This window comes from Syngnathus leptorhynchus, chromosome 2 (assembly GCF_054491065.1).
Source record: "Syngnathus leptorhynchus isolate UIUO chromosome 2, UIUO_Slep, whole genome shotgun sequence".
Taxonomy (NCBI): domain Eukaryota; kingdom Metazoa; phylum Chordata; class Actinopteri; order Syngnathiformes; family Syngnathidae; genus Syngnathus; species Syngnathus leptorhynchus.
The window spans coordinates 8,549,122-8,568,393 of NC_141196.1; the positions used below are offsets into that span (position 1 = coordinate 8,549,122).

At 40.3% G+C, this 19,272-nt stretch overlaps 2 protein-coding genes across 2 annotated transcripts; both read left to right on the plus strand.

Moving 5' to 3' along the window:
• Positions 1-12: 12 nt before the first annotated feature.
• On the plus strand, positions 13-6,413 carry ptcd3 (pentatricopeptide repeat domain 3). Its single transcript, XM_085937435.1, has 23 exons — positions 13-127; positions 428-480; positions 618-660; positions 1,043-1,088; positions 1,407-1,475; positions 1,697-1,801; positions 1,917-2,040; positions 2,737-2,840; positions 3,019-3,183; positions 3,368-3,428; positions 3,645-3,727; positions 3,818-3,962; positions 4,052-4,102; positions 4,281-4,370; positions 4,470-4,498; positions 4,665-4,771; positions 4,915-4,993; positions 5,078-5,168; positions 5,309-5,391; positions 5,489-5,634; positions 5,722-5,763; positions 5,870-6,028; positions 6,117-6,413. The coding sequence occupies exons 1-23, from the start codon at positions 39-41 to the stop codon at positions 6,160-6,162; spliced, it is 2,010 nt and encodes a 669-aa protein (XP_085793561.1). The 5' UTR covers positions 13-38; the 3' UTR covers positions 6,163-6,413.
• Positions 6,414-9,536: 3,123 nt separating this feature from the next.
• LOC147060580 (plastin-3-like) lies at positions 9,537-19,164 on the plus strand. Its single transcript, XM_085937877.1, has 16 exons — positions 9,537-9,651; positions 10,394-10,462; positions 10,899-11,050; positions 11,346-11,475; positions 11,558-11,690; positions 12,098-12,179; positions 16,018-16,183; positions 16,344-16,483; positions 16,688-16,783; positions 16,958-17,144; positions 17,500-17,578; positions 17,662-17,776; positions 17,859-17,992; positions 18,118-18,241; positions 18,439-18,563; positions 18,679-19,164. Exons 2-16 carry the CDS (start codon positions 10,402-10,404, stop codon positions 18,809-18,811), a joined length of 1,857 nt encoding a protein of 618 aa, XP_085794003.1. The 5' UTR covers positions 9,537-9,651; positions 10,394-10,401; the 3' UTR covers positions 18,812-19,164.
• The last annotated feature ends 108 nt before the right edge of the window (positions 19,165-19,272 follow it).

The following is a 19,272-nucleotide window of genomic DNA, read 5'->3' on the forward strand; positions in this document are numbered from 1 at the left end:
TGGTTTCTTCCTCCCAGACGCCTTTGCGCGTGAGCAACATGGCGGCGTCCGGTAGACAAGTAGGAAAGTACATGTATAAAAACAATCGAATTTTGATGAGCAAGCTCGAGCTGCTGTTATTTCACAGGTAAGGAAAATTCCACGTTTCTATTCATACAACACCCTTACTCATACAAGCTTCTTGAATTCTCTTTTATTTCTTTCATTTGTGACCAGCATCCATTGCAAGAGGTCATTGCCAATGCAACCCACTGCATCTTGCCAGAATGACGATTTATTCAGCCATAAAATATATTTTTAACCTTCATTAGAATTGTGGAAAATTATCGAATAATTACTAGGCGACCTCTTAAAATGTATACACATTTTTGTTTGTATATTGCATGGATTTAGACAACTAAATGCATTTTCCCCTTTTCTTTTCAAGGAATTTTGTTGGGATCTCAACTGCACGCCAACAAGCTGTAGAGGCCAATAAAGGCAAGTTGAAATAAGATATTTGATCATATTTCCATATAGTTTATATGTCGGTCTTTGCTTATATTTTTAAGTTTATTTGTGTTCCAAGTTTTTAATTGCCCAATTAAACCCACAACACATTTGTGTATTTGGTGTAGCGGACTCTTCAGAGCCAATCACCATCCCCAGAAAGAAAGTATGGTATGTGTTTGTAGATTTATTTAATATGGAAGACATATATCTGTGAAAAGAATTTAAGATGAATATTGTACAGTTTTTTATTTGAAAAAATCACAGTTTTGTGGTGCGTATAGAAATTCAATTAATGATTCCAATTCAGCCTGATGGCGCAGATGTACTTCCACAATTATACAGCTCCAAGCATGAAAAATGGTTAAACCATTCTATATTTCTATTTGTTTATATTAGATTAAGATGATAAAGTGTTTATTAATGGTGGTGTTACTGTATGGTACTTCACTTACAGTACTTTTTCTTGCAACTGTAAAGCCCACTTTTCGTACACCATTTAAAAATAATGACTGGATGTATTTATTTTTTTATTTTTTTTTAAACTGTAAAGGCGCAAAGAGTCAGTATTGGAGGCCTTGGCTATGACCGTGAACAGGGTAAGTTCCCCAATTGTTTCTTTCTGTATCTATTCATTCATATTTGCCCATGTACAACTATGGGCAAATATTATACCACAAATAAGACAGAGTGGTATAAAACATGGCCTGCAATCATTAACAAAAAAATAAATAAATAAAAAAGGAAAATAACGTCTTTGGAAATAAGAGTAACCCCTGCATTCACTACTGTCATGTGTTGCATGCAGTGCACAAATTGTATGAATATCTTCTAAGGGTATGATTCATCACAACAAAGATGATAGTACTTCTATATTTCACGTTTGAAATTTTGATACAAATATTTTTTCCCACTAGGATCCTACAGCATTTCCCTACCAATTCCAGGATGATCCTTACCTTTCACCGAAAACCGCTGGCGAGTTTGTACGAAACTTACACTTTCTTACACAGCCCTTAACTGTTTTTGCTTGTTAAAGCAATTCATCATTTGTCATTGAATACATTTTGTCTTTTCTAATTACGATACGTGTGTCAACTTTAAATGTCTATTTATTCATTGATAATTATCTTTGACAGTTCAAAAAATTATCTCAGGGGACCAATTCAGTATATGAATATTCTCTCCATCTCTCCTTCACTTGCAGAAGCTGTACTCTCTCTCTCAGGAGTCTGGAAGATCTGCAGCTAAATACTTTATCAACAACAATCCAAAGTTCTTCACCAAAGATTTTGCTGAGCCACATATACCCGTAAGAGACACACATATATGGACTCTGTCATAACGTGTGTGTGTGTGTATATGTATATATATTGTATTGTCAGTGAAAATGGAATGAATGTTTTTGCTTGATGTTTATGCAATAGTGTCTGATGCCAGATACAATTTCACTGTGCCTTGAAGAAGTGAGCGAAGAGGCACTGAAGGAAAGGGTGAGCTTGAGAAAAGTCAAGGCTGCGGTCGACATGTATGATCAACTGCTGCAAGCTGGTAAGTGCAATTTGCATACCATGAATCGCACAGGACTGCTTTACGGGGAAAACCAAACCCTTTTCTTTCCCTTATTACCCCCTTCACTCTTTTTTATGATACATAATTCCGTCGATTCATCGAGTAATCAGATCACGTTTATTTGCGCTAAGGCTTATTTAAAAAAAAAAAAACAATTACAGTTAAGCAACCAGTTAGTTTAGTTTATTTGTTTTTATTTAGTGATTAAAAAAAAAAAAAAACAATTGAGCAATGTCACACAAGAGGGATTGATGGTCATTGTTTTCCAAAATAAAACCAAGTGTTTGCAAATGTCTTACTTTGAAACAGAAAAGATAACTCATTCTGCTTTCATGATGGACGAGAGAAATCAGAGAATTCTTACATTTGAAAGTCTGATATCAGAATATTTGGACAATCTTTGATAAAACAATGGCTCTAAAGGATTATTTGATTTTTAAAATACAATGCGATTCATTTGATAGTGGATTTGTTGTCAATTAATTTTGACCTCTAGTGTTCAATGTGCGTTAGTGAGACTAAGTATGCTGTAAGAACCCATAAGAAATGATCGAAGAAAGAAAAGCTATTTTTGCAAATGCATTGGGGATTTCTGTGACATTTTCAAAATAAATAGATTATGTGTACAGTAATATTTGTTAGTGTAACTTTCTTTCCTCAACTCTTGTCTTCCAGGCAAATCTGTGTCCATGGAGACAACCCGCGAACTGTTAGACTTGATTTGTCTCTTTTGTGACAGAGACCCTGTCCAAGAGGATGGGCCACAGACTGAGGACATGGTGAGTCCCTGACATTAGACAAGAAATGGAAGACTTATTATACCTTGCCTAAATGTCTCTAAATTCAAAAAAAAAATGTTGAAAAGAGATTTTAATCAGGAAATATAGTAAAGAACAATTAAAAACATCCAGGTTGAAATATTAGCTCAGGTCGTTCGTTATATGTTTGCTGTTTTAGGAGGAATCAAGGGGTGATGTGAAGAGCCAGAGAGGGAGATTTCGTCGAGCATCTGACTTGCTGACGTTAACCTGGAGAGAAAATAACAATGCAGAAAGAATATTTAACCTGCTGCCAAAGAAAGATACTCGATGTTACTCCGCTCTCATCAGAGGCATGGTGAAGGTAGGTTAAGGACACACACACTTCTTGTACGCACAGCTCTCATTGTCAATTCAATACCTCCCTGGTAGAACATGTGATAGATCTGCAACGGGATTCATATTGTGCATGTGCTTATATTGTTAATTGGTGTCGTTTGTGAGGCTAGACTGTATAAAGGATTCTGCCAATGCTTGTGTGTCTTTAGCATGGCGCCTACGCGAAAGCCTTCAGTATGTACACAGACCTACTCAACAACAGACTGACAGGTAAGTCGCTTAAAGTAACAAAATCAAAGAGAATGGACAAAAAAAAACTACTTCAGGAAGCCAAATTGGTAGAAGAATCTTGATTTGGTTGGAGGTTTCAGTCTAGAGAAAGCTTGTCCCAAAGAGATAAATATTATTAAGAACCTCTTAACACATACGATGCTTACTGGAGTTAAACATCTCCAAAAAGCCGCCAACATTAGGCTCTCTTTTCAGCCGACGTCCACATTTTCAACGCCCTGATCTTGGCTGTTCCAGAAGTCAGAGATAAATACATCGAGAGATGGGACCTCATCACCGTAAGGCTTCGGACAGACAATATTACATCTCATTGTGTCCATCTTCGTTGTCGTGCCACTCTTTCTCATGTTGCTTTTGTTTGCTTGTAGGAAATTCTAAAGCAGATGAGTCAACAGAAAGTCCAGCCCAACTTGCAGACCTTTAACAGTGTTCTCAAAGTCTTGAGACGCTGTGGCTCTTTGGCCAGATCGTTGGCACTGCAGACTCTGAGTGAGATGAGGGCTCTGCGGATAGGTAATTAAAAATACACACTGTGTTTTTACTTAGCCTTTCTCTCGCTTGTAATGTGATGTAATGTGGTTTGTATTTGTTTGTTTGTGTAGCGCCCAGTCTGGCCACCTTTGACCATGTCTTGGCTGTATTTTACAAAGCAGGTAAGCACAAAGATTACATTAAAGTTCTCTCTTAGGATAAATTATGTTACGAGGTTGTTAACTGGTGTTTAGCAGATCAAAAGTGAATTTGTGCTTCAAATGTTCCAAACCAGTTGAAGACCTTTCTCCATCTATCTCTCTTGTGCCCACTTGAAAATGACAATGCGTTGTCGTTTAGCATCATCTGGCCAAGGCAACACCGACATGTTACAGGATGTGATGTCAGAGTTGTCAGGGAAAAGCTTCACCTGCCAGGACCCTGGGGATGGTTAGTAATCCAAAAGTTATCCGACACAACTGATCTAATTTGCATCGTGGTGACTTGATTAATTAAAAAGTCATTTTTTTTCTGTCTTTTTCTCACCAGTTCTATTTTTCGCTAGTGCCATGAGAGTTGTAAGTCACTTCTTTTTTTTTTTGTAACACCTTTCCTACAGCATGAGTTTTTGTCACTTAGAGTTTGTGTGAATTGCAAATCTGTCCGTCAATTCTATTTAAATGACCCTTATAGAATTGCTGCTATTTTTTGTATGTGTTATTTTCCCCACATGTATCATTGCAGTGTATGGATTATAAAGATCTGGAGCTGGGTTATAAAGTCCAAAGTCTGGTGGAGGTGGGGGAAAACTGGAGGCTTCTGGGGGAATCTTTCCAACGGAGTATTTACTAGTAAGAGCATTCAGTAGTAAGCTACTTGTGATACTGGCTCAACATTTGCATGCACTGAAATTGTATTCCTAGCACAGTTGTTTATCCAGGAGCAAAAATAATTTGGTGCCCCCCCCCACCCCCACCTCCTCTTTCTTCTTCAGTGGTCGCTTCTTCAACCTTTTGTGCATGATGGAGCACATTGATGTGGTGCTGAAATGGTATAAAGAGCTCATTCCATCGGTGAGTGCATCTCGATATCTGTTGGCCTGGAATGTGTTCATCAAGCACTGATAATTTTTGCCCTTTCTGTTTTTATCATTCTAGTTGTATTACCCAAACACACAGGGACTGAGAGAACTCCTGCAGGCTCTGGACACAGACAGTCGCTTGGACATGCTGCCTACTATATGGAAAGGTTGCTAAAAGATGATATCAATTACATCATGTCGTTCACTTAATTTGTCTGGCCTGGCACATCGATTACAAACAGAAACTTTGATTTGTGGATTATGATTTCAACCAACTGTATGTGACCAGATTGGATGTTCTGTCTAGATATCCGGTCTATGGGTCAAGATAAACTAGAATTGATTGAAGAGCTGCTCACCTTGATGGCCAGAGAGAAACACAGTCCTGAGGTTAGTCAAGATCATATTCATGAAGAATTTTTTTCTTATTAAACATGAAAACTATTCAAATTTGTAAATCATCTCAATTTTGCGCAATGTGCTGAAGGTGCAAGAATCATTTGCTGTATGTGCGCTGGATATAAAAAGCGCATTTGATGGCAGCAGAAGTAGGGTCACTCTGGAGTGGAGCAACACTGCCCTCTCACATGTTACTTCCCTGCTGCTGCGGGCCAACAAGATCCAAGAGGCTTGGTGAGAGACCCGTATTTATATTTATTTGATGTATTATACGAGTAATAATTCCTTTTTAAACACGTCCAACTTTTCTGTTCTCTGCAGGAAGATGCTACAGCTTTTCAAAGAAAAGAACAGAATTCCATCGTAAGTGACTTAGTGGCAAATAAAAACCTCTTGCATTCAACTGCATTTCTTCATTGTGGCCAGAGAACAAAATAAAGATTTTGATTTCTTCTATGTAATCCCTCAGCGATAAACTGCTGGAGGACTTCCTGTCCGTGTGCCAGAGTGAGGGCTCTGCCCAAAGAGCCGTGGAGCTCGTTCAGCTGTCGGCCGCCTTCTGTCTACAGGTGACACCGAAACTGGCCAAGCTGGTGCTAGCTGAGTTTGATCTGAGCGAGGACCAAAGGTGAGGAAGGGTGCCAAGCAGCATCTGAACACATTGTAGGAGTTTCTTTTTGAAAATGTTGTTGTTTTTTTTTCTTTTTCACATCCAGAGATGTAGTGTCTGAGCTGGAGAATGTTGCAGAGCCCACAGACTGAAGAAAGGAGTGAGTCAGCGTACATAATGAAAAACTGACTATTTCTGTCAAATATCCTTTGAAGGTTTTAAACAAGAGTGTACCATTTGTGTATCTATGTCAAAAAAAAATATGGGGCATATGTAGACGGTCCGTGCTTGTATAAATTGTGTTGTTTTATGTCCACTAGAGGGCGCTGTTTCTTCACAAATGATTACTTTATGGTGTTGATGCTGTAAAGTAAAAATGAAATAAATTTAATTGCATGAGCTATGATGTCTCTACGCTATACATTTGCTATTTGATGATGATGCACAACAGCATTTAAGCACGCCGAATTTTCTCTTGACGATAAGACCAACTTCCTGAAATTTGAGATTAGCTATTTCCTGCAGAATGTCGGAATACATGTTGGTGTGTTTGTTTGTTTGTTACTGACGCCTTGAAATCAAGTAGTGAAGTGACGAACTAGGGTAATTCCAGAGCCGGATGACCTTTTTTTTTTTTTTTTTAAACCTCCCCACTCAATGAACAACATACGTACACACTGTATGAAAAAAAATATATATATATTGGTGTCTAAATTCTGAAATCCTTATATTCTTATAAACTTCATGCACTAAGTGCACGAGGACATAACGTGTCCATTTGTCCATCAGCGCCCTAAAGTATCAGCAGTTCGGTTTGGGGCGTGTGTTGGTGGTTTCTCCCAGGTGCGTGCATCTCAAAGCGGAGCGCTTCATTTCCTCCACCAATCACAAGCCGAGCTGACAGCACAACCAAATAAGGGCATGCAGTAAACCAAGAGGGAACTGGCACTTTTTAGATGGGTGTGGTGTCAAATGACACATTTTTGGCACATACAGGCAGTGAAGTAAGACAGGAACAGGAACTCATATGACTGTGTTTGCAAGCTTGCAAAAGTGGCTCGTTTGACCAGCATGTATTTGTTCTCTTCTGTCTTGTGCACCATGACTGCAGTGTCCAGCATTTGGAGGAGCATACAAACACAGGATGTGATCGCACATCCTCTTGCGCTTTTAATACCTCTCCCACGTGTTGATAAACTCTCCGTGTCGGCGGCATTGAAGTGTAAATAAAAGGGAACGAGATTTGCTATTAAGCCTACCAGTCACTTCCCGAAATTGGAGAAGGACAAAGGGGAGTTTGAGGAAACACAAAAAGAGAGAGGGCCGTGAGAAAATTTGATACTAGGTGGATTTTTTTGCATGGAATAGAAAAAAACTAATGTGATCAATGGAAAGAAGGAGAGATGTGAATTTCCAATCACTGGCCCAGCACAAAATTCAAATTTAGGACATTCTGGTATGTCAAAGGAGACCTAATGTGTGTTTGTTTTCTTGCATCCAAAATTAGTAAATGTGCTTAAAAAAAGGAAATTGGCATTATTGGCATTATGGCTCTGCTTCCTGTTTAATATGCAATGCACCATTTCTTGAAGTAATTTGGCTTTGCACGGTTTCTTGCCAGTAACCATTCTTCTTCTTTGGTGGAGAATCATAGTGTTGGGCTGGGTTAGGCAACCTAAGTTATATCTGTAAATAAGAGAATTAGCACGCCATGCAACAAAAAAATGTAACAACTGGCACCAAGCAACTCTGCCACCTTAAGAAAAATCCTATCAGTAAAGTTAATGTAATGGGAACAAGTGTTGCTCTGGAGCGTAACGTTTGCACTCTGGAGAAAGGTCATGTGAAAGCAGATTTACAGGCACATCAGTGTAAGAGGACGGGTGGATGAAATGAAACAGCCTTTGTCCTTGAATGCCATCCATTTTTTTTTTTCCGATAGTGCGTTGCTTCATCAAGGTCTTGGGTGAACCTATTAGCCAAATTACCCAAACCATATCTAACATACTGGCATCATGTCAATAAAATACAAGAGGACTTGCTAAAAATGTTTTTCTTTTTGTAGATTTTCAGTCATTCACAAAATCTACAAAATTTGAAGTGAGACAACTGAGCTTTTTGTTGAATTTGTGTTTTTTTATGACTGTGACAATAATTGCTATTAGGTTAAGGACATGCTAATAACTGCAGTAGTGCTGCTTGAATGATCGAACACATATCGTAATACTTTGATTTTATTTTCATCAGACAGAACTATGCCACAATTAAAAACATTTTTTATTAGTAATGCTAAAATAATAGCACCTAAATAGAATTTGAATGCTATCATAGACAGATATAGAGTTTGAACTATGAAAGGCACTTCCATCCATCCATTTTCTGAACCGCTTAGTCCCCACGGGGGTCGCGGGCGTGCCGGAGCCTATCCCAGCCGTCATCGGGCAGTAGGCGGGGGACACCCTGAACTGGTTGCCAACCAATCGCAGGGCACACAGAGACGAACAACCATTCGCACTCGCACTCACACCTAGGGACAATTTGGAGTGCTCAATCGGCCTATCAAGCATGTTTTTGGGATGTGGGAGGAAACCGGAATGCCCGGAGAAAACCCACGCGGACACGGGGAGACCATGCAAACTCCACACAGGGAGGGCCGGAGGTGGAATTGAACCCACACCCTCCTAACTGTGAGGCGGACGTGCTACCCAGCCGCCTGAAAGGTACTTAATGAATGTTTTTCGTTGATTTACTAGAGTGCTAACTTTCTGACCACTGAGATATTTTAAAAACGACATAAGTGCAGTGAACATGTTTGTGCAAGAAACAACTTTTCAACTATAGACTGAAAGTCGCCAACGGACTCAAATAAAGTTGAGAAAATAAGGCCTTCTCAAAAATGTTTTGTGGGATTCGGCTACACTAGAGGAATTTTCTCCAACAAGATTCAGCACATCACTGGGAGGTGGGGTGGGGAGGGATAGACTCGAGAAAAGGGGAAGGCTCACTTGCAAAGGTATGAGTGGAGTAGGTAGGGATGTGGAATTCATGCATGTAGAGACTGGTAGAAGCAGCAGTGAAACCTTTGGAGACCAAAGCAGATTTTCCCCAATGTAACATTGTAAGAATGGGACTGTGTGTCATTTGCGAATTTGCTGTAGTCATACTTGAGCTATGATGCACTCAGCATTCTTGCACAAGAAGCCACATTTTATTTCATACTTGACTGAGGCTCTTCTTTCCTGTAAAAAGCCAGATTGGCTAATTCTGACAAACCGTGTTCAATAAAATAGTTTATTTACAAAAAGACATGCAATATTGGGAGTTTTAAAAAAAAAATTCAAGATTTTATTTCCTGATGGACTCCGTTTCTTCCCACCACTGCAAATGAATTATATTGCTTCATGAAAATGATGCTTTTCTTGGGAGGTCACTCGTCTGACTGCTGCTGATGGGAGAAACAAGGAGGAGGGAGGGCGAGGTTCGATTTTAAAGAAAGGATAGCACGAATGGGCGGAGCTACTTTCTTGCCGCCGGGCGGTGTCGGCTGAAGAAAAGCGGTCGCTTCCCCAAGCCGACAAAGCAAGGACTTCCTTCTCTCCCAGGGGGATTTCATTTTTACTCAGTCACTTGGCGGACTTAAGGTAAGAGGTGAATTTTTCTCTTCCACTCATCCATGCCTTCCATATGAAGTCGCACCTGTCATATTGCACTCCAGTCTAGACAGATGCAAAAGCAGTGCAGTAGTATCATTATACTGTACATTATTTGCTTGATATTTAATTCATCCATTTTATACATGTCGTCTTTTTGGCATTATTCTACGTGTTGTCATTTTAATAGTCGTATGGTGTAAATTAGAAGAAATAAATCACAAGAGTTGAACCTGTAGTAGTCTAGGGTAGAGTGTAATGTAAGGGTATTTTTCAATACCTTAACAAACTGCCTCGTCATTGTCAACGTGTGTGACTGTGAGAATGTGGATGAAATTGAAGTTAGCGTTCACGCCTTGTGTAATGGACAAGTTGAGAATGTGATACCTGAGATGATTGTGGTTCTTGTGCCAAAATGACTTTATGACGTTTCAGTCATTGAGGGAGAGCGGGGTCAACCTGACTAAAAATATTAAAGTGATTTTATTTTATGACATTTTTATACTTTAGACATACAATATACCGTATTTCAGAAGAAAAAATAATAATTAGAATTCATGGGGGGGCGGAAAACGTGTTCCTCCAGAAGCAGTGCCATCTGGTGGCCGTGGGATAGAATATTATGCCAATTTAAACTATTTTACGTTACTCTCTTCAAAAGACACGTCATAATTACATCCCAGCCACAATACCTAAATGTAACCTCTTCTTGCTCTCCTATGGCCTCTGTCAGGTGTCACAATGTCACAGGAAATAAATGCAGAGGAAATGGAGGAGATCAGAGAGGCCTTCCAGAAAGTAGGTGAGTAAAACATTGATGTTGTGTATTTTTTTCACAGTCAGATTAAGTTTTAAGTGAGCAATGGACCAAATACCTACAATGCATGTCTATGGGGAAATGTCAATACCAGGTTTGCACTTTGTTTTTGTTTCACTGTCCTTGCTGAAGAAAATCAGGGATCTCATATATCATCATTTTGTTGTGACACAGTATATGTTATGGAATGTGGATGAAATAGATTGCTGTCCAGGAGAGAATGCAGTATCACAGACAAAGCCCCAATTTAAGATTGAAACCCTGGACCTAAAGAAAACCAAACACATTTTGAAAAATAAAGAGACAGATGTCCCCCCCCCCCCCCCCCCATCCTGGAAGAAATTGTCAAGAACAAAAGTGTGCCAATGTTTTTTCACTCATGCTTTCTCTTCTCACTTTCTACCACATCCAATGCCTATAGATGTGGACAGCAATGGATACATCTGCATCAAGGAACTTGGTAATCTCTTTCGTGAGGTTGGTTTTTCTATACCTGGTTTCCAGCTCCGGGAGATCATCCAAAAACTTGACCGAGACAAAGACGGCCACATCAGCCTTGAAGAATTCACCTCTGTAGGTAACACACACACACTAACCAACTAACTAACTAACTTACTAACGAACTAACTAACTAACTAACTGACTGACTGACTGACTGACTGACTGACTGACTGACTGACTGACTGACTGACTGACTGAATGACAAACTCTCGTCAAAATCTTTTTACATATATGGTAAAGCTGCCTTCCAAACACAGTATTGCAATAATTGTAGTTGAGCAACGCTGCTTTAAAATGGCTCACATAATATAAAGAGAAGAATCAAGTTTAGGTTTTGAAATTGTGTTTTTTTTGTGGACTCCTTCAGCTGTTCAAGGAATTGAAGAACGACCGCATCGCCCAAGGGTTCAAAACTGCTCTCAACAGGAAGGAAGGCATTGTTGCCATTGGGGGCACCAGTGAAATTTCAAGTGAAGGAACACAACATTCAATTTCTGGTAAGAATTGTCTTCTTCTTCATGTTCGTACCAGAATTTCTAAGTAAACATTTAAAATTTACAAACTCGTCATGTCCTCCAGAACAAGAGCGCTATGCCTTTGCAAACTACATCAACTCTACTTTGGAGAAGGATCTCGACTGCCAACACGTGCTGCCCATCGACCCAAACACCGGAGCTCTATTCAAAGCACTGGCTGATGGCATCCTACTTTGGTACATTTCTAATGGACATGTTTATAGGATCAGTAATCACATTAATATTTCATGGCCAAATAGATCTTGATATTCCCTTCACCTAATCTTTTACCTTTTGATGTGTTTGTTGGTGGTTAACTGCCCAACTCAACATGTTGGCACGGATTTTGAATGAAATTTGGTGTGGGGTCTTTGGTTTGACACAAGAAGAAGTCAATTTACTTTGGATTTTTTTTTAATGCTACTAATAAATGAGTGCTTGGATATATTTTCATCTACCCTGCCAGCTATAGTTCCCTATATACATCTATGGATGTTTATTTTATTTATTTTTTTATTTCAATATGTACTAGCTTAGCATTGTTCTATCGACGTAACTCAAACAATATGGTTTATCCTACTGAACCTCTGATTTGTTTGCGTAGCAAACTCATCAACCAATCTGCTCCCGAGACCATTGATGAGCGAACCATCAATACAAAGAAACTCACTGCATTCACGACACAGGTAGGGTGCCTGTTTGTATTCTGTTGTTTAGAATAGCATTAATGCGCCATTTGCATTGTGTCAGTAACCTTCTTGTATCATAAAATTGACAAAGCAGACTGCAAAGCAGGTGTAGCCACGCAATCCATGTACTGATAACGATGACGTAACTAACGTAATCATTTTACATGATTTGTTTCATACATAAATAGCTTAATAGCAGCTAGCTCGTTGACATGTGAATTTTCCACATTTAGGGTTTCAAAATAGGGTTAGGGTTTCCGACTAGGGTTTTAAAGCAAGGTTAGGGTTTCGAACTAGGTTTTAAAACTAGGGTTAGGGTTTCCAACCAGGGTTTCAACCGACTTTTAGGCTTTCTAAGATGAGGGTTTCTCACTAGGCTTTCAAACTAGGGTTAGGGTTTCCGACTAGGGTTTCCAACCAGTCCTGGGATCGCTAATTAGGGTTTCAAACTAGGGCTAACCCTAGGGTTTCCGATTAGGGTTTTAAAACCTGGTTAGGGTTTCGAACTAGGTTTTAAAACTAGGGTTAGGGTTTCCAACGGGGGTTTCACCCTACTTTTAGGGTTTCTAAGATTAGGGTTTCTAACTAGGCTTTAGGGTTAGGGTTTCCGACTAGGGTTTCCAACCAGTCTTGGGATCGCTAATTAGGGTTTCAAACTAGGGTTAGGGTTTCCGATTAGGGTTTTAAAACCTGGTTAGGGTTTCGAACTAGATTTTAAAACTAGGATTAGGGTTTCCAACCAGGGTTTCAACCGACTTTTAGGGTTTCTAAGATTAGGGTTTCTAACTAGGCTTTAGGGTTAAGGTTTCCGACTAGGGTTTCCAACCAGTCTTGGGATCGCTAATTAGGGTTTCAAACTAGGGTTAGGGTTTCGGTTTAGGGTTTTAAAACCTGGTTAGGGTTTCGAACTAGGTTTTAAAACTAGGGTTAGGGTTTCCAACGGGGGTTTCACCCTACTTTTAGGGTTTCTAAGATTAGGGTTTCTAACTAGGCTTTAGGGTTAGGGTTTCCGACTAGGGTTTCCAACCAGTCTTGGGATCGCTAATTAGGGTTTCAAACTAGGGTTAGGGTTTTTGACGAGGGTTTTAAAGCGAGGTTAGGGTTTCAAACTAGGTTTTAAAACTAGGGTTAGGGTTTCCAACCAGGGTTTCAACCGACTTTTAGGGTTTCTAAGATTAGGGTTTCTAACTAGGCTTTAGGGTTAGGGTTTCCGACTAGGGTTTCCAACCAGTCTTGGGATCGCTAATTAGGGTTTCAAACTAGGGTTAGGGTTTCCGATTAGGGTTTTAAAACCTGGTTAGGGTTTCGAACTAGGTTTTAAAACTAGGGTTAGGGTTTCCAACGGGGGTTTCACCCTACTTTTAGGGTTTCTAAGATTAGGGTTTCTAACTAGGCTTTAGGGTTAGGGTTTCCGACTAGGGTTTCCAACCAGTCTTGGGATCGCTAATTAGGGTTTCAAACTAGGGTTAGGGTTTCCGATTAGGGTTTTAAAACCTGGTTAGGGTTTCGAAGTAGGTTTTAAAACTAGGGTTAGGGTATCCAACGGGGGGGGTTTCACCCTACTTTTAGGGTTTCTAAGATTAGGGTTTCTAACTAGGCTTTAGGGTTAGGGTTTCCGACTAGGGTTTCCAACCAGTCTTGGGATCGCTAATTAGGGTTTCAAACTAGGGTTAGGGTTTCCGATTAGGGTTTTAAAACCTGGTTAGGGTTTCGAAGTAGGTTTTAAAACTAGGGTTAGGGTTTCCAACGGGGGTTTCACCCTACTTTTAGGGTTTCTAAGATTAGGGTTTCTAACTAGGCTTTAGGGTTAGGGTTTCCGACTAGGGTTTCCAACCAGTCTTGGGATCGCTAATTAGGGTTTCAAACTAGGGTTAGGGTTTCCGATTAGGGTTTTAAAACCTGGTTAGGGTTTCGAAGTAGGTTTTAAAACTAGGGTTAGGGTTTCCAACGGGGGTTTCACCCTACTTTTAGGGTTTCTAAGATTAGGGTTTCTAACTAGGCTTTAGGGTTAGGGTTTCCGACTAGGGTTTCCAACCAGTCTTGGGATCGCTAATTAGGGTTTCAAACTAGGGTTAGGGTTTCCGATTAGGGTTTTAAAACCTGGTTAGGGTTTCGAACTAGATTTTAAAACTAGGATTAGGGTTTCCAACGGGGGTTTCACCCTACTTTTAGGGTTTCTAAGATTAGGGTTTCTAACTAGGCTTTAGGGTTAGGGTTTCCGACTAGGGTTTCCAACCAGTCTTGGGATCGCTAATTAGGGTTTCAAACTAGGGTTAGGGTTTCCGATTAGGGTTTTAAAACCTGGTTAGGGTTTCGAACTAGGTTTTAAAACTAGGGTTAGGGTTTCCAACGGGGGTTTCACCCTACTTTTAGGGTTTCTAAGATTAGGGTTTCTAACTATGCTTTAGGGTTAGGGTTTCCGACTAGGGTATCCGACCAGGGTTTCCAACCAGTCTTGGGATCGCTAATTAGGGTTTCAAACTAGGGTTAGGGTTTCCGATTAGGGTTTTAAAACCTGGTTAGGGTTTCGAACTAGGTTTTAAAACTAGGGTTAGTGTTTCCAACGGGGGTTTCACCCTACTTTTAGGGTTTCTAAGATTAGGGTTTCTAACTAGGCTTTAGGGTTAGGGTTTCCGACTAGGGTTTCCAACCAGTCTTGGGATCGCTAATTAGGGTTTCAAACTAGGGTTAGGGTTTCCGATTAGGGTTTTAAAACCTGATTAGGGTTTCGAACTAGGTTTTAAAACTAGGGTTAGGGTTTCCGACGGGGGTTTCACCCTACTTTTAGGGTTTCTAAGATTAGGGTTTCTAACTAGGCTTTAGGGTTAGGGTTTCCGACTAGGGTTTCCAACCAGTCTTGGGATCGCTAATTAGGGTTTCAAACTAGGGTTAGGGTTTCCGATTAGGGTTTTAAAACCTGGTAAGGGTTTCGAACTAGGTTTTAAAACTAGGGTTAGGGTTTCCAACGGGGGTTTCACCCTACTTTTAGGGTTTCTAAGATTAGGGTTTCTAACTAGGCTTTAGGGTTAGGGTTTCCGACTAGGGTTTCCAACCAGTCTTGGGATCGCTAATTAGGGTTTCAAACTAGGGTTAGGGTTTCCGATTAGGGTTTTAAAACCTGGTTAGGGTTTCGAACTAGGTTTTAAAACTAGGGTTAGGGTTTCCAACGGGGGTTTCACCCTACTTTTAGGGTTTCTAAGATTAGGGTTTCTAACTAGGCTTTAGGGTTAGGGTTTCCGACTAGGGTTTCCAACCAGTCTTGGGATCGCTAATTAGGGTTTCAAACTAGGGTTAGGGTTTCCGATTAGGGTTTTAAAACCTGGTTAGGGTTTCGAACTAGGTTTTAAAACTAGGGTTAGGGTTTCCGACGGGGGTTTCACCCTACTTTTAGGGTTTGTAAGATTAGGGTTTCTCACTAGGCTTTCAAACTAGGGTTAGGGTTTCCAACCAGTCCTGGGATCGCTAATTAGGGTTTCAAACGAGGGTTAGGGTTTCCGACGAGGGTTTTAAAGCGAGGTTAGGGTTTCAAACTAGGTTTTAAAACTAGGGTTAGGGTTTCCAACCAGGGTTTCAACCGACTTTTAGGGTTTCTAAGATTAGGGTTTCTCACTAGGCTTTCAAACTAGGGTTAGGGTTTCTAACTAGGGATTTCCAACACTAGCGGTCACAAGAAGTACCATGATACATACATGGAATTATGTACTGTGTTCCTAAAAACATCTATGATGATGTGCTGCAAAAGCTTGACACAAATAATAACATTTTCCTTGAGCAATCCAAAATTTATTCTCACTCTCGGGAATTGTTTGCCTTTATTTGTGTTTGTCAAAAACAGGAGAATCTCAATTTGGCTCTGAACTCAGCCTCGGCAATCGGCTGCCAAGTTGTCAACATTGGGGCTCAAGATCTGAAAGAGGGAAAGCCTCATCTGGCCCTCGGGCTCCTCTGGCAAATTATAAAGATCGGACTCTTTGCAGATATCGAGCTGAGCCGTAATGAAGGTACGGACACAATAACGTATTTTTACACAGTAAGATTGGTGATGGATTGGAAACTGTAAAAATCACAAAACTTATAACAGTTTTTTTTTTTATAATAGTGACACTAGTAGATAAAAATGTTAACAGTTGATTTCATTATTGTCCTGCTTCTTATGTGCAGCCATTGCGGCACTGCTGCTAGAGGGAGAGACTTTGGAGGAGTTGATGAAACTCAGCCCAGAGGAGTTGTTGCTACGCTGGGCTAATTTCCACCTGAAGAAAGTTGGCATGACTCTGTCAAACTTTTCAGGGGATATTAAGGTTCGCAAACATAACTGGAATGCAAGATTTTGTACTGCACTTGTTTTGCATGAATTCCGTGATAGCATTCAAGGGAACTCATGGGAGGCACACGAGCCATAGTTTTTAATTTTGACAACCTGAGTCATGCAGTAGAATTTCATGGTCTTTTGGGGGCTTTCAGGGCTTTAATTGAACCTTTTTTTTCTCTTACTGTGTACGTAGGACTCTAAGGCGTATTTCCACCTACTGGAGCAGATCGCGCCAGATGGCAGCAAAGAGGACGTTGAGCGAGTTGAAATTGATATGACTGGACTTTATGTAAGATATCAAAGCAAAACCTATATGTATATATCATTTTTTTCTTGTGGACTACAGTATCAGGTCACTGAAAAACATATCTACAATAATATGACAAATGTTATAAAAGATTCATCTGTATAGGGTTGTAGAGCTCATTGTCTCTAGCTTAACAAGCTCTACGTGTGTCCTCAGGAGAAAGATCTCGCAAAGAGAGCAGAGCTTATGTTGCAGCAAGCCGACCTTCTCGGCTGTCGACAGTTTGTGACAGCTACCGATGTCGTGTCTGGAAACTCCAGGCTTAACATGGCCTTTGTGGCCACGCTGTTCAACAAACACCCGGCTCTGACGAAACCAGAGAACCAAGACTGGAATCTTGAGAGTAAGACTCGTTCAGTTAACATTGCTTCGCAGTCTACTGTCTCAAAGTCAGGCATGTTTAATTTTCCGATGTAAAGAATTTTACATTCCCAAACAGGAAATAAAGGAGCACAAAACTAGGCCCAGACAGATATGGATTCATTTTCTGCCAATTCCAATGTTTGGCAGAATACAATTTTGATCATCTAATAATTGGCCGATTTAATAAAGCTATATCATGAATATAATTAGCTTTTGGTCCCTTAACAATTACAACAGTAGGGATATGAATTGCAGTTTGAACATTTGTCTACTTAGAATGTCTTATATACATCTAACCCTTGGATGTTTGCCTCTCCTCTTCTTCTACCTCCAAGGTGAGACCAGAGAGGAGAGGACATTCAGGAACTGGATGAATTCCCAAGGGGTCACCCCATATGTTAACCACATCTATGGGTCAGTTTCTCCACACATACGTCTCCCTGTTGCTGTATTGATACTCGGACACCTAACATTTGTGTGGATGTGGTTTCATGCAGTGATCTGCAGGATGCCTTAGTTATTCTCCAACTATATGAAAAAAGTAAGGTTCCAGTGGACTGGAACAGAGTCAACAAGCCTCCATTCAAGGCCGGGTCAGGCCATTTGAAAAAGGTCAGTGTGGCGCCTTACACATTGGTTACTGGTTCCCAAAATTTGGGGGAGAAATGCATTTGTGTGTGTATCTCTGTGGCAGATCGAAAACTGTAACTACGCTGTGCAGCTGGGAAAGAAAGGAGCTGGTTTCTCGCTTGTGGGAATCGCAGGACAGGATCTCTATGATGGAAATTCCACTCTCACCCTCGCGCTGGTGTGGCAGCTGATGAGAAGGTGATTCATTGTTCATAACATCCCCCATGAGAGCAGGACTGGATGTACTGGACTCAATAAATCAGATTCCAAACAAGACCACATCTTTTATTGTCTGATAAATATGATTTTCGATCCTAATCTAGGTACACGTTTAATCTGCTCGAAGACCTCGGGGATGGAGATGTGGCTGCAGAGGATTTAATAATCACATGGGTGAACCAAACTTTGTCTGAAGCTGAAAAGACGTCCTCGATCAAAAGCTTCAAGGTAATAACAATATTTGTAAGGGTGAGCCTGGTTTATCAATATGTTCTGAAATTGGTTCTTGGGCTAGTTGAAAAAAAGAAATACATGTTGAATGGGTGATATGAGGATATTTTTAAAGCTCACTTTGTATGTTTTCATTTTTAAATCTCACAGTGTGATGCTCATATTGTAAAATGTTTCTCGGTTTTGCTATCCAGGACAGGTCACTCAATACTAGCATTCCAGTTTTGGATCTAATCGATGCCATCCAACCGGGGAGTGTGAACTTTGAGCTGGTTGTAAAAGAAAATCTCACAGATGAGGACAAACTCAAGAATGCCAAGTAAGACCCACTTGTTCTCTGACTGATCATTTTATAAAATCATACATATTGTACCATTCATTCCTGATACATCTTATGCCAGCGTGGCTGTAATCATGACTTGATTCTGCACCAGGTATGCTATTTCTATGGCAAGAAAGATCGGCGCTAAAGTGTACGCCCTGCCGGAGGACTTGGTAGAGGTCAACCCCAAAATGGTGATGACCATCTTCGCCTGCCTGATGGGAAGAGGGATGAAAAGGGTATAAAGGGATGTTGATATTCACTTTGCTGGTTGGACTGCCGCACTGGTCCTCGGGTAGCCAAATGGGTACATGATGTCAATTTAGCAGCTTGGTGTTTCTTCATATATAAATTTTGAATTTGGGGGGGGGCAACATAGTGGCTGAGTTGTTTTTGGGATCCCGAATCTGCGGTATATCGGCCTACAGCTTTGTCCGATGCATGCTGGGGAATTCTGCGACCTCACTGTGAATAGGGAGAAGCCTGTTAAGAAATCGAAATCCAGAAATCAAAAAGCCTTGTTTTCTTTTTTTACATACATACTGTACTATTTTACATGGGACTCATTTTAAGACTGTCTGTAAGTTGTTATTTTAACCAGCGTATACTGTGTTTTAATAAAACAATGTAAAACAGTCCTTTCATGTTTCACAATATATGATTCATTTACCATAATTTAATGAAAATGCATTTATGGTATTTCGTA